Below are 14014 nucleotides of genomic sequence, written 5' to 3'. Positions count from 1 at the left end.
AGTTTATTTATCCTTTTACCTACTAAGGGACATCTTAATTACTTCCAAGTTTTGGCAATTATAAATAAAGCTTCTATACATATCCATGTGTAGGTTTTAGTGTGGATATAAGTTTTCGACTCCTTTAGGAAAATACCAAGGTGCAAGTTGCTGGATCAAGTGGTAAGAATATGTTTAGTTTTGTAAGAAACCACCAAACTGCCTTCCCAAGTGGCTGTGCCATTCTGCATTCTCACCAGCGATATATGAGAGTTCCTTTTGCTCTACATCCTCGTCAGAATTTGGTGTTGTCAGTGTTCCAGATTTTGAGCATTATAATACTCAAAGAATTCTATGGCCATTCTAATAGGTGTGTAGTGGTATCTCATTTTAATTTGCATTTCCCTGATGACATATAATGTAAAGGATCTTTTCAAAAATGTCTTTGGTATTAGGGTGGCTTCATAGAGTGAGTTAGAATGTATTCCCTCTCCTTCTATCATGTGAATGAGATTGTAGAGAGTTGGTATAATTTCTTCCTTAAATGTTTGATAGAATTCAGCAGTGAACCCATCTGGGCTTGGTGCTTTCTGCTTTGGAAGGATATTTATTATTTATTCAATTTCTTTACTAGATATAGGCCTATTCAGATCATCTATTTCTTCTTGTGTAAGCTTTGGCAAGACCATGTCTTTCAAGGAATTGGTCCATTTCATCTAGGTTATCAGATTTGTGGGCATAGAGTTGTTCATAGTATTCCTTTATTATCGTTTTAATTTCTTTTCATTTCTGATATTAGTAATTTATGTCATATCTTTTTTTTCCCCTTAGCTTGGCTTTTTATTTCACTGATTTTCTCTATTGATTTCCTGTTTTCAATTTTATTAATTTCTGCCCTAATTCGTATTATTTTCTTCTGCTTACTTGGGATTTCATTTGCTCTTCTTTGTCTAGTTTCCTAAGGTAGAAAGATTACTGATGTTAGAACTTCCTTGTTTTTAATGTATGCATTTAATGCTATAAATTTCCCTCTAAGCATTACTTTCACTGCAGCCCACAAATTTGGTAAGTTGTACTTTCATTTTCTTCTACTCTTCTTTGACCCATGTGTTATTTAGAAACATGTTGTTTGATCTCCATGTATTTTGGAGTTTTCCAGTTATTTTTCTGTTATTGATTTCCAGTTTCATTCCATTGTAGTCAGAGAGCAGACATAATATGATTTCACTGCCTTTAAACATGTTAAAGTGTGTTTATGGCCCAGAATGTGGTCCATCCTGGTGAATGTTCCATGTGCACTTGAAAAGAATGTGTATTCTGCTGTTGTTGGATGAAGTAGTCTATAGATGTCAATTATATCCAGTTGATTGATGGTGTTGTTAAGCTCCACTATGTTTTTACTGATTTTCTGCCTGTTGGAATCTGTTTATTTCTGAGAGAAGGGTGTTGAGGTCTCCAACTATGATAGTGGATTCATCCATTTTTTCCTGACAGTTCTATCAGTTTTTGCCTTATGTAGTTTAATGCTCTGTTTTTAGGCACATACACATTAAGAACTGTTATGTCTTCTTAGAGAATTGACCCCTTTATTGTTATCTAATGCGCTCTTTATCCCTGATAACTTTCCTTGCTTTGAAGTCTGCTCTGTATGAAATTAATATAGCTATTTTTGCTATCTTTTGATTATTGTTAGCATGGTATCTTTTTCTCCACCCATTTACTTTTTAATCTATATGTGCCTTTATATTTAAAGTGGCTTTCTTGTAGACAGTATATAGTTAGGTCATGTTTTTTGATCCACTCTAACAATCTGTCTTTTAATTGAAGCATTCAGACCACTGACATTCAAAGTCATTATTTATGTAGTTGGATTAATATTTGCCATATTAATTAGTGTGTTTTCTATGTGTTGCCCTTGTTCTTTGTTCCTGTTTTTGTCTTCCACTCTTCTGCCTTTTGTGGTTTTAATTGAGCTTTTTATGCAATTCCATTTTTTTTCTCCTTTCTTAGCATATTGGTTATAGTTCTTTTTCAAACTTTTTTTATTGGTTGCCCTGGAGTTTGCAATATACATTTACAACTAATCCAAGTTCACTTTCAAATAACACTATATCATTTCACAGATAGGGTGAATACCTTATAATAACAAAATAATCCCAATTCCTTCCTCCCATTTCTTGCATCATTCTTGTCATTTATTTCATTTATATATGAGCATGTATAATGATATATACATAAGATACATAAGCATACATAATCAAACACAGTTACTAGTAGTATTTTAAAAAAACTGTTATCTATTAGATCAATTAAGTGTAAGGAAAAAGTTTTCATTTTTATTTTACCTTCACTTATTCTTTCTTCAGTGCTCTTCCTTTCTTCATGTAGATCAGAGTTTCTCACCTATATTATTTTTCATCTCTCTAAAGAACTTCTTTTAACATTTCTTGCAAGATGGTTCTACTGGCAACAAATTCTATTAATTGTTGTTTGTCTGAGAAAGTCTTTATTTCTCCTTCATTTTGAAGGATGGTTTTTCAGATTACCCTCAGAATTCTAGGTTGGTGATTTTTTTCTGTTAACACTCTAAATATTTCCTTGCACTCTATTCTTGCTTGCATGGTTCCTAAAGAGAAGTCAGATGTGTCTTATCTTTGTTCCTCTGTAGGTAAGGTTCCCCTCCCCCCGCCCTTGCTTCTTTAAGGAAGTTCTCTTTATCTTTGACTTTCTATTATTTGAAAATTGTATGCCTACGAGGAGGGTTTTTTTTTGTGGTGGGGAGCATTGCTCCTGCTTGGTGTTCTCCAAGCTTCCTGGATCTGTGGTTTGGTGTCTGACACTAATTTTGAGAAATTCCCAGTCATTATTATTTTAAATATTTCTTCTGTTCTTTTTTCTCTTTCTTCTCCTTTTGATATTCCAACTATGCACATGTTACACTACAAGTTGTCCCACAGTTCTTGGACATTCTATTCTGCTTTTTCTGTCTTTGTTCTCTCTGCTTTTAAGTTTTTGAGCTTTCTATTGATATATCTTATCTTCAGCTGTGTCCAGTCTACTAATAAGCCCATCAAAGTTATTCATTTTTGGTAGTTTTTTCTCTTTAGCATTTCTTTTTGGTTCTTTCTTAAGAGTTCTATCTCTCTGCTTACATTGCCAGTCTATCCTTGCATGCTGTTTACTGTATCCATTATTAATAAATCATAGTTGTTTTAAATTCCCAGTCTGATAATTCCAACATCCTGGCAATGTCTGGTTTTTGATGCTTGCTATCTCTTCAAATTGTCCTTTTTGCCTTTTATGCCTTATCATTTTTTTCTTCATAGCTGGAAATGATGTACTGGTTAAAGGGAACTGCTGTAAATAGGCCTGTAATGATATGGTGGTAAGTTGTAGGGGGAGGGGAGGCATTCTATGGTCCTATGATTAGGTCTCAGTCTTTAAATGAGCCTATGCGTCTCAACTGTGAACCTCCCAACTTTTCTCAGATTTTTTTACTCACCCCCTCCCATTTGGTGGAACAGGATGGTTAGAGTGCGCTGGAGTTGGGTACGTCCCTTCCCCAGGTGAGTTAGGCTCTGAAAATATCCTGGCAGATTAGGCTTTGGTTAACTAGTTTCTCCTGAGGGCAGGCCTTATTAAGACAAACAGAGTGCTCTGGTATCTTTCAATATGGTTTCTTCTACCTTCCCCATGCTGGAGGCATGAGGGAGTTTTTCTCATATGTTTACTATGGGAATCTGGTCAAGCTCCTGAAAGTAAATTTCACAGTTCTGTGCGGGTTCCCCTATGACTACGTTCCCCTGGAGATTTTAACTTTCAAATCTATCTTCATTGAGCCTCTAGCAATTTGTCAGTAACAGTTCCGATTTTTCCACCCCAGCGCTGGGTCCCAAGGCAGTTTCTGCTCCTGAGTCTGCTCGGTAAGCCCTGACTCCGTGTATTTTTTTGTCTGTCTCTAATCTTGGTAGCAGTGGTTTCTCTGTCTCCTGTTCTCTTACAGATCCAAGAAGAGTTGATTTTTCAGTCTGTTTAGCTTCTTACTTGCTTTTAGGGTGGAGTGGTAACTTCCAAGCTCGTTACATGTAGAACTGAAAAGCCTGACAGTGCAAATTTTATCATTGGTTGCAAACACCATCCATTATTTTTCTTAAAGTAACAGGCGTACTTTGTTCCTTTCTAAGAAAATGCCTGCCTAATACTTAAGTTTGATTAACGTTAGTTTGTCAGGTTTTTAGCCCCTACAGATATTGGTCATGTGTGATTAATCAATAATATTCTGGGCCCCTGGTGCTGAGAAGGGATTGATGTTGCATAAAAAGTGTTAGGCACACATGCAGGGTTCTATTTTCAACTCCGAATCCATTTGTGGCAGTTAGAAATTAGTAAAATGCAAGCCTCTTCCACAAAAGGATTTTTAAAACCTGTCTCCCATCCCCTCAGCATTCATTGCCATGGACACAAACAAACAGGTTAGAGACGGTAACCAGCAAGGATCGTACAACCCACTGAGGCCCTGAAGAACAGAAGGGGATACTCTAGGTATCCCGGAACAAAGCAGCTCAGACTGTTGATGCATGAACAACGTGGGCCAATTCAACATGGTTCCCTTTCAGAGTGAGGACCCAGTCTCACCAAACCCTTTCACCGTCTTCCTGCAGTTCCCCTTTTAAAGAACCCCTCCAAGTGTTACTTACAGCTAGCTATGTACCTGACCAGCTGAGCCAGGATTCTAACACATGAAGCGGGCTGCAGACGGCAAGCAGTTCCCTCTTCTGGAATGAATGAGTCAGATTTCTGTCTGGAGGTGGGAGACACTGTAGTTTCTTCCATTATTTTACTTGATTCTCACGCTCCTGCTAGGTATGGCCGGCATTATTATCTCCGTTTTTCAGATGAGGAAGGTGACTTTGAAGGAAATTAAAAGACTCATATAGAGTTATTGAAATGGAAAGAGGATGAGCTGGGACTGGAACCCCAGGTCTCCTGACTCCAAATTGTGTGCTCTTTTCACGATAATATAGTACTATAGTTCAACTTCACAGCAGACTCATGTGCAGGACGTTAGTTCCTTTTCTTTTCTTTTTTCTTTTTTTGATTCCAGTTTATTTAAAGAGCCGACTTGAATGGGATGTTCGAACAATGGCACCTGACTTCTTAAAATAGCTTGATTCAGAATGCATTACAGATTATTACTGAACTTTTATTTTAATGGTCAAGCAACTAATGATGAGTCACAGCAAATCTGTGAGGGAAAAAAAATGCTTACATTGTCACCAGCTCTGTTCATTATCCTCTGTGCTCTATATCCAGATCAATCAATAGTTAATTAATAATGATGTGCTTCCTTAAGTACAGTTATAAATTAATTTAATGCTCATATGCATATTTTCTGTAGGAAAAATGAGGGGAGAATGCCTGCTATGCCCATCTCATTGTAAGAAAATGTATGTAATGATTACAAGCATATAATAAGAATGGTTTGCCCAGCCAAATGTTTGTTCATTTCTGTTAATCAGTATTCATTTGAGCTACTTCCATGCAGTTTGTGGAAACAGTGCAATCAGTTGAGTAGTGTGGCAGATTTAAATCAGTAATAAAAGCCCTGGGGAAATTAACAAGACAAAACATTAACCACAGACTAAACATTAACATATATTAGCATTTTTATTATACCTGTAGAATTGTTAAATGGGCATGGTTGCTACTATTTAAAAGTTTATGTTGTATATCACATAATTTAAATGTATGTTTTGTTTTAAAACTTTTAAGATTTAATTAAATGAAATTGAACAGTGGTACAATAGACAATTCAACAGAATGAACTGAAGTTCATTATTTGATTTTAACTGGAAATGTATGGAATTCCCACCCCACCCTACTCCCAGCCCGAAGGTACCCTAAAACAAATGCCATAGGTAATATTCCTCCAGAGTGGACTGCGGGATCAGAATTGATATTTAAATTGCATAACCATAGAGGAAGTTTTATTTTTAATTCTTCAGGGTTCTAATGAACCCATTGACGATCAAAGACTAAATTTATACTAGTTCTTCAACAACGGTTCTCAGGAAAGCACTCCTTGGGACCACAGTCATCAGCTGGATTCTAGCAGAAAAGTTTTTCTATAATTAAATAAAACTGAAAAGGTCCTCTAGAGATCCCCAAGTCTTGGCGGCCTAAGGTACCGCTCTTGAGAAGGAAGGAGTTGTACTGCTCGCTGAGCGGGACAGCCATCTTCCCCCTCCAAAGCTGTCAGATTTCCTAGGGCATTTTGATGCGGCCCTGGCTCTTCTCTGGTCACAGACTCACTGATGGGAACTTTTCTCTTTCTGCTTTGGCTTCTGCCTCTCCTTCCTCCCCTTCCCCACCCTTCCGTTTATTATGGACCATATAAGTTAAAACACACAGACTCAACACACACACACACACACACACACACACACACACACACACACACAACTGTTTTTTGAGAAAGAAAATGTAATGTCTTTCATTCATCTGATTTTTAAATTGAGAGCAAAATAGATCTGTTAGGACTAATTGAAAGTAGGAGAGTCAGAGATACTCTTTAATGTACTTGTCCGCCCCCCCCATTTTCTAATCTTCTAGGCTATTATAACTAAAAAACTTAAACCTGTTATATTTTTGTAGCCGTGGCTCAACCTGGAATCTCCATTTGAAGGAAAACGATAAAGAATATACTTGGGCCAGACATCAGAATAGACCTGGGTTAAATTGTAGGAATTACAGATTTTGTAGCCAATCCAAGAATCTGACTTCAGGGGCCAGGGCCCAGGACATCCTGCAGGCAGCCAGCAGCAGGCTGGACCTACCTGAGAACCACCTTTCCCACATCCCACAGAACCTGACATCCAGTGCTTTAGTATGGTTACGAAATGACTCCTGTCTAGTAAAAAGTTTAAATCATTCCACTAGCCATACTGCCTGAAACTTAGGTTAAAATTGGATGTCAGTTTTCTGTTTACCATTAATAACGAGCCCTTCCTGGAGGTACATTTTTAAATTCTTCTTAAATCATTACCTTTCTCTGCTTATGGACCATGGAATGAGGCCACACCCAATACTGCGAAGCCCCAGAGTCTATATTCTTGACAGAAATCCAAGGCATAGGGGGAAAAATCAAAAACAAAAGCATAGGTTTTAAAGTCCGACAGGTCTGGGTTCCAATCCCAGCTGTGCAATTTACTAGCATTATGACTTTGCTTCAGTTTCCTTATCTCTAAAATGGGGTCAATAATACCTGTGCTGTATGCCTCAGAGGGTTGTTGTAGGACTCACTGGAGAGAATGGAGGGTGGATGTTGAAGTAATCGATGAAGCACTAGGCCAGGGTAAGGCAGTATGTTACAGATGTGCCATATCAGTATTGATGAGAAGCTTACAATATACTCTCTTTCTCTGCTCATTCATCTGGAGGGAAAGATCAAGTCTGAGTTTTTTGTCACTTGAGAGTTCCTAGAACCAGCAATGAATGGGGGCCTGAGAATGAATACCGTTGGATTTTAACCAGTGGAGTATCTTCATTTGTTGACATGTCAATTACAGGGTGCATGTGTGAGCTGCATCAAACCCAAAATGCTTTGCATGGTTTCCAAATCTTTGGTAACATACTCTAATTGGAAAGTAATTTCCACCTTTTTTCCATAGGAGCCCAGAATAGAATATGGCACTTCAGATACCACATCTTCCTCTTTTGTTTGAGACTAGAGTTACAGGTGAAGTGAAGCTGTGGGACCAGGTCAAAGAGGAGAAAGGTGTGGGGGACACTTCCTGGTGTCCATGATAGCAGGGTCTCTTATGATAGCTTGCTGGGCCCAGCAGTGTATTCTCACGGATGTACAAAGCCAGTGCTTCAGGCCCCCGGTTAGAGAAGAATGGTGCTAAGGTTACTAGAGTGACCTGCTGGCCTGGATACAGTCAGAGGCCCTGCCTTCTTATGTTTTAAGTCTTAGAACACCTCAGAGCACTACTCCTCCCCTGCCACAGATTCTGGCACGTGAATAAAGAAAGGCATCATTAGGAATCACAGTTCATGGAAAACAAAAAGGTTTTCTGTTCCGGGTCTGTTGATAGAGACACTCACCTATCCAATAAATTCACTCCCACTAACTGAATTTAAAAGTAGCAGCATCCTTGACTAGGTACATTAGTCAGTGAAAGGAAATTGGATTGCACTTCTTATTTAAGAGCTTAAACTCCTGGACAGGACACTGATTTCTAAAATGCCACTTGGGAGGTTGGCTTCTTTAGCAAGTGCAGCTGGAGAATAAGACCCAGGTCTCGGAGCATAGCCTGATATTTCCCAAGTGTGAAGCTCAAAGGACCTCTTTAATGTGAATACTGCATCTCTTTGTAAATTATGTTTTCTTTTTGTGTCCATTTCTCAAAATAAGCTCATAATATTCACCTACAGCTCACACAGTGTGGAGGTGAAAGATGTGGGGGGAAGGGGCCCAAAGGGGGGTCTACATTTGACAAACGCTTTGTATATGAGAAGAATTTGCTTCATGGTAGATTTGTGGAAGAAAATGCACCTGTCTGATAAGATGTGGCAGATTTCAGCTGGGGGAGTGGGGTGTTGGCAGGGTACCATTGTTTGCCCCTTACCCCACACAGAGCCTTGGGAAGTCGGCTTGATAATGCCACATTGGGTGGCTTGGGAAGAAAGGTCAGACTGCAGGCTGGCGACATTCTCATTTGTTCTTAACCTTCCTACTTTTGCCTCAGCTGCACCCCTTTCCAGTACATCGGGAGGGGCTCAAAACTTTAAAGTCTTGCTGGGGCCCGATTAGTATTCACTGATACAAAGGGTAGACTTTCAATGGGGAGGGAGATTTCACAGCTGTGGGTTGTGAGTAGGCAAGTTACTGTGAAAGAGGTGTGAGAGATTGTGAGTTCGGTGCTGGATTCGGAACAGGTGTCGGTCAAGAGAATGTGTCCTGTGCTCCTGAATGTGCTAAGGCTATAGACCCTCACATTGACGTATGTTCCCAGAGTCATAAATAGATATTTACGGAGGGAAAATCAAGGTTTTTTCCCATGAACGTTCACCTGCAGTTTCACAAAGAAAAAACATGTGTATGTCTATGGACATAATTTTATGATGCACAGTCTGCCCTTAGCTATTTGTCGCTGCGTTATGTGCTTTGGAAGTGATTAGAACTTCCCAGTCCAGCCAGGCAGCCCCTAGTGAAAGCACCCTACCAGACTGCTGCCAAGAAGGGCAAGTTCAGAGAATGCAGATTCTTCATTTGAAGTTAATATTAACCCAAGTCAAATAGCATTATATAAACACATCCGAAAAATTCAGTATCATCATTCCAAAGCCAAATGGAATATTTTAAAGTGCCTGCAACTTTTGTTTCATTCCGTTTATCTTAATAGATAAACTGTTGAGAAGAGGTGGTCTGAATATCCTAATAGGTACAGTCTTTCATAAATGGAGGTGATGCTACTGCTGATTCTAGATTTTTTTTCTAATTCAAGAATTTCTGTATGTGTGGAAAACTTCCCAAAGCTATGCAAACTAGATGCCACTTACACCTTTATAAAGAGATTAAAAACTTAGTGAATGTTATCGGGACCATTTTCTGAAGTCTGGAAGCTGCGATTACCACACAGAGCCCACGGCCTGTCAGCGGAGGGGCGTGCCAGATCGGACACTAGGATTTTCCTTAAGTTCACCTCAACTGACTTGCCTTTACTGAGTGCCTAACAGTGTACAAAATTCAGTCTAAATTCCATGGAGGTACAGAAGTGACAAAGATATAACCCCAGTCTTCACAAGATACTTCTGATGGTTTCTCCTGAAGGGTACAATCTGTATATTATATTCCCTTTGGCTACATTTTTGAGAACTGGGAATTCTTTTTTGTTTTTCACAACATAGAATGTAAGCAGCTGGAAATCAAGCCTCGTCTTCCAGGGAGGTGATATTGCATAAGCTTTGAAGTCAGACAAACAGATTCAAAGTCAGACAGTGGATCCCCTGCCTGGTTGCCTTAGGCAAGTCACTTAACCTCTCTGAGCCTCAGTTTCCTCAGCTCTAAAGTGAGACTGTCTGAATCTGATTATGAATTGAAAAGCCCTTTTCCTTATTAAAATAACGCACAAAGAAACACAGCATAGCGTCTGGCATAAGGGAGACGTGTTAATGTTCACACTTCTTTTTATAGAAGTTCATTCAGGCTTTTGTCTGAAAGTGAAAAAAATAGCAGAACTACAAATAATTTAACCAAAGGAATCATTTAGAATTGAGATGAGAAAGCTGATACCATTTTTATCATTGCTAGATGAGTGCAAAAGAGCTAAGCTTTAAATTATAATATACCTGAAAATGTATATAATTTTTTTAAAAAGCTAACAAAATGTTCAGAGGAATCAGAAGCACTTTGTGCCTAGGAGGTCATTCTTCTATTAACAGATGACTCTACACATCTCTCACGCACAGCCTCACTTCCTGCTCCGTTTCTTCCTAAACTTGGCAGTTCCCATTTGTGAAGTTTATACATATTACAGCAAGTGCCCCTGGAAGGTATCAGTGCCTTAAGTCCTGTGTAGAGGGGCCTCTCAAATGTGTACTTCACTATAGAAGAGAAGCATTTCCTTGGAGGAAATCTCTGAATAGAGCGCTCTAAGTGCCCCCGCCAGTCTTTAGCCTTTTCCACAGATGGTTCTTTGCCTTAAAAGCATATCACCTTTTTTGACTCCAGTAGTAGCTTCGTTCTGCTCTTTAAAAAGAAATTGGGGAAGAAATTGAAGTGCGTTTCAGAATTTGTTTCTACTATCATATCTGTGAAAGTATCATATAATTATATTGTATTTCTTTTTTCAGATTGGCAAGTTATGTGCCCATTCTCAACAACGTCAGTATAGATCTGCTTATTATCCTGAAGATCTGTTTATTGACAAGAAGGTATTAAAAGTTGCTCATGTAGAACATGAAGAAACCTTATCCAGCCGAAGAAGGTGAGAGGATTTTTTTTCCCCTCTATTTCAGCACACAATTAGCAATTGTGTTTTAAGGTCAAAAACCATTGGCGTGAAGCTTCTTAAATACATGTTATTTAGTTCTGAGTAGAGTGTCTGATTAATTAAATTCTATCGTCTGTCAACGTTAAAGAAAAAAGATATTGTATTCTATCCAGGCCATATTTCAATGTAAATTTACTGTGTGTAAATATCCAGTACAGCAACACAAAGTGGAATAGACTTCTCTAGTCAAGATCTTTATTGATTAAACGAAATCTTTTCTGCTTGTGATCTGGTCTCACAATTCCATGGCTTGGTTTGTGGCTTCTCTCATTATTAACAGTGAGTCAGGGGTGAGTTCACCAAAGAGAAACTGGTAAGACACACTCATGTGTATACACACACACTGCATACACTACACTATAAGGATGATAAAATAAAGGATTTTGTTCCTATTCCTTAAGACAGCCGTGTAGGGACCAAATTCAAGTTTGTTTCTTATTCTCTTCATTCCTCCTCCCCCATCCAGATTCCCTCCTTCCCTATTCTAATTTCATGGTTACAGATAAGGGGTGGAAATTGGATGGTAAGCCCAGCACAAATCTAGGGGAATTGCCTTCCCCAAAAGGACTGCTCAGGTAGCCAAGAAGAGCTAGACGTGAGTTCTGCCTCATGATGACTTTGAGGGGATTGGGAGCGATTGGCCTATGATGGAGAACGAAGAGATGAAATAAGTAGCATCTCAGATTTTGGCCAAATTATTCCATTCATATCCATTTACTACAGGAGATTTTGAAGTGGTAATTCTTAGTCATATATGATTCAGTTTGGAGTGAGAGAGAGCGGTTAGGCCACTTGAGAGATAGTCCTTACAAAGAAGCATCTCAAGAAATCCCATTTTCTTCTCTTTTGCTGACTTCATAAGAAATTTCTAGTTTCCCTATAGCAGCAGTTTCGGAGTGTGATTTGGGAACTCAGGGAGTTTCAGAGACCCTTTCAGAAGGTGTGTGAGATCCTCCTTTTACTAACTACATAACTGTGTGAAGATGGGCTTTCTTCACACACTTCAAGATAATATATGGAAAAACATTAAATGTAGAAGCTAATGGGAGAATTTAGCTATCTCTTATTAAGCCAGGAAGTAAAGATATTTTGCAAAAATGCAAGAACAATACCACTTTTCTCACTTTTTTCATAAAAATGTTATTTGTGTTAACATGTAGAGACTCGTTAGTTTGAAATTAATAATAAATAAATTTTAAGATTTTTTTCCCTGAGTTTCAATGTTTAAAACAGTAAAGGTCAATAGATATAGATCATGTAAACAAAAGCTCTTTGGGTCCTCAATAATTTTTAAGACTGCGAAGGAGTTATATTAGTTATCTGGTGCTATATAACAAGTTACTCCAAAACGTAGTTATTTAAAACAACAAACAGGTATTATCTCCCAGTTGCTTTCAGGAATTTGGGAGCAGCTTAGCTGGGTGGTCCTCAGTCACACAGAAATTTCAGTCAAGTTGCTACCTGGAGCTGCAGTCCTCTGAAGTGTTGCCTGAGGCTGGAGGACCCACTTCCAAGGTGGCTCACTTACACGGTTAGCAAGTTACTGCTGGTTGTTGGAAGGCGGCCTCGGTTCCTCACCATGTGCCTCAGTTTCTTGGTTCCTCACTCACTCACAACATGGCCACTGGCTTCCCCAGAATGAGTCATCCCTGGAAGAGAGCAGCTGCGGTGTCTTTTACGATCTAGTCTTGGAAGTGACCTGTTGTCAATTCTGATACATTCAATTGTTAGAAGTGAATCAGCAGTTCAAGTCCACGTACAAGGGGAAGGAAATTAAGCTCCATATCCTGAAGGGAGGAATATCAAAGATTTTGTGGACATATTTAAAAACCACCACAAGAGTGCTGGCACCAAAATACTTGAGAACCGTTTCCATATAGCATAGGGGTTGTTTGGGAAATTTTTGTATTTCTGGGAAGACAAAATTAGGCTCCCGGCCCTCTTTAGCCCTTGACTGTCCTTTGTCCATTGTTGTCCATTCCTTTCACTCTTGCCCAAACCACCTGAGGAATTAACCTCGCTTATTGGTCTTATTATTTTTTATTTTTATTTTTTATTACACTTATTGATCTTTAGTAGAAACCCCTTGCATACTGCACTGAAGTTATTTATATAAACAATATATAAAATAAAATTGAAATTATAAGTAATATGTTGATTGATTATATTTATAGTATATTACACTAATAATATAATATAGAGTATTATCTATTTATATTTGTATAGTATTATTAACAAGATATTGTATTTATTGCTTTGTTCAACTCAGTAGAAATTTGGAAAACACATGTGCCAGAATGTATCCTGGGCACTGAAAATCAAGACACAGACTCTGCTCTCCAAATCAGTCTAATGTGGAAATAGACTAAAATACAAATAATTTCAAACCAGTTTTATAAGTGCAAAAGAATTTCCAGAGTCTATAAATGCAGCTTACGGGGAAAGAGAGAACCTTTGCCCAGGGAGCTACAGTGAAGGCTTCGTGGAGGATGTGGTATATGAATTTGTAACAGAATCACATGCAAAGTTTTTTCAAAGTAAAAACACTATTCCAGTCCCGTTTTGAGGTCATCCTGTCAACCGAGACATATTTGTAAGTAAATAGGAGTTTTATTAAGGCCTTCTGCCATGACTTCTCTCTCGGGCTCTTTGGGACCTATTCCCTTTGCCTTACCAGGGAGGGCTGTATGAGTGTGGATTCCTCCAGGCAAAGAAGAAACTGATAAATGAGTTCTTGGCTGAGCACCCAGATTTGACGCTTTGTTCAGATTCATTTTTGAATTTGTTGCTAACCCCCAAAGAAAAGAAAGGATAGTAAGAAAAATTGCAAAGCCTGCAGATGAGTAAGTGGTGGTCAGGCAGGGCTCCTCTGAGTGTTGGGAACATGAGGTCACCCCATGATGTTTCTCATCCTTTTTGCAAACTGAAGCATGAGAGTCTGAGATGGAGCCCTTCTCTCTGAATTCTATGGCAGAACA

General features: G+C 38.7%; 1 protein-coding gene across 2 annotated transcripts in view; it reads left to right on the top strand.

Moving 5' to 3' along the window:
• Window positions 1-14014, top strand: part of GPC3 (glypican 3) — a 371167-nt gene that overhangs the window by 226495 nt on the left and 130658 nt on the right. For both annotated transcript variants that reach the window (XM_074358814.1, XM_074358815.1), the window contains one exon: window positions 10837-10970. In XM_074358814.1, the coding sequence (XP_074214915.1) occupies window positions 10837-10970 (134 nt within the window). The remainder of the gene's footprint in view (window positions 1-10836; window positions 10971-14014) is intronic.

The sequence above is a fragment of the Camelus bactrianus genome, chromosome X (assembly GCF_048773025.1).
Source record: "Camelus bactrianus isolate YW-2024 breed Bactrian camel chromosome X, ASM4877302v1, whole genome shotgun sequence".
Taxonomy (NCBI): domain Eukaryota; kingdom Metazoa; phylum Chordata; class Mammalia; order Artiodactyla; family Camelidae; genus Camelus; species Camelus bactrianus.
The sequence above is the reverse complement of the archived record's forward strand: the minus strand, read 5'-3'. Positions and strand labels throughout refer to the sequence as shown.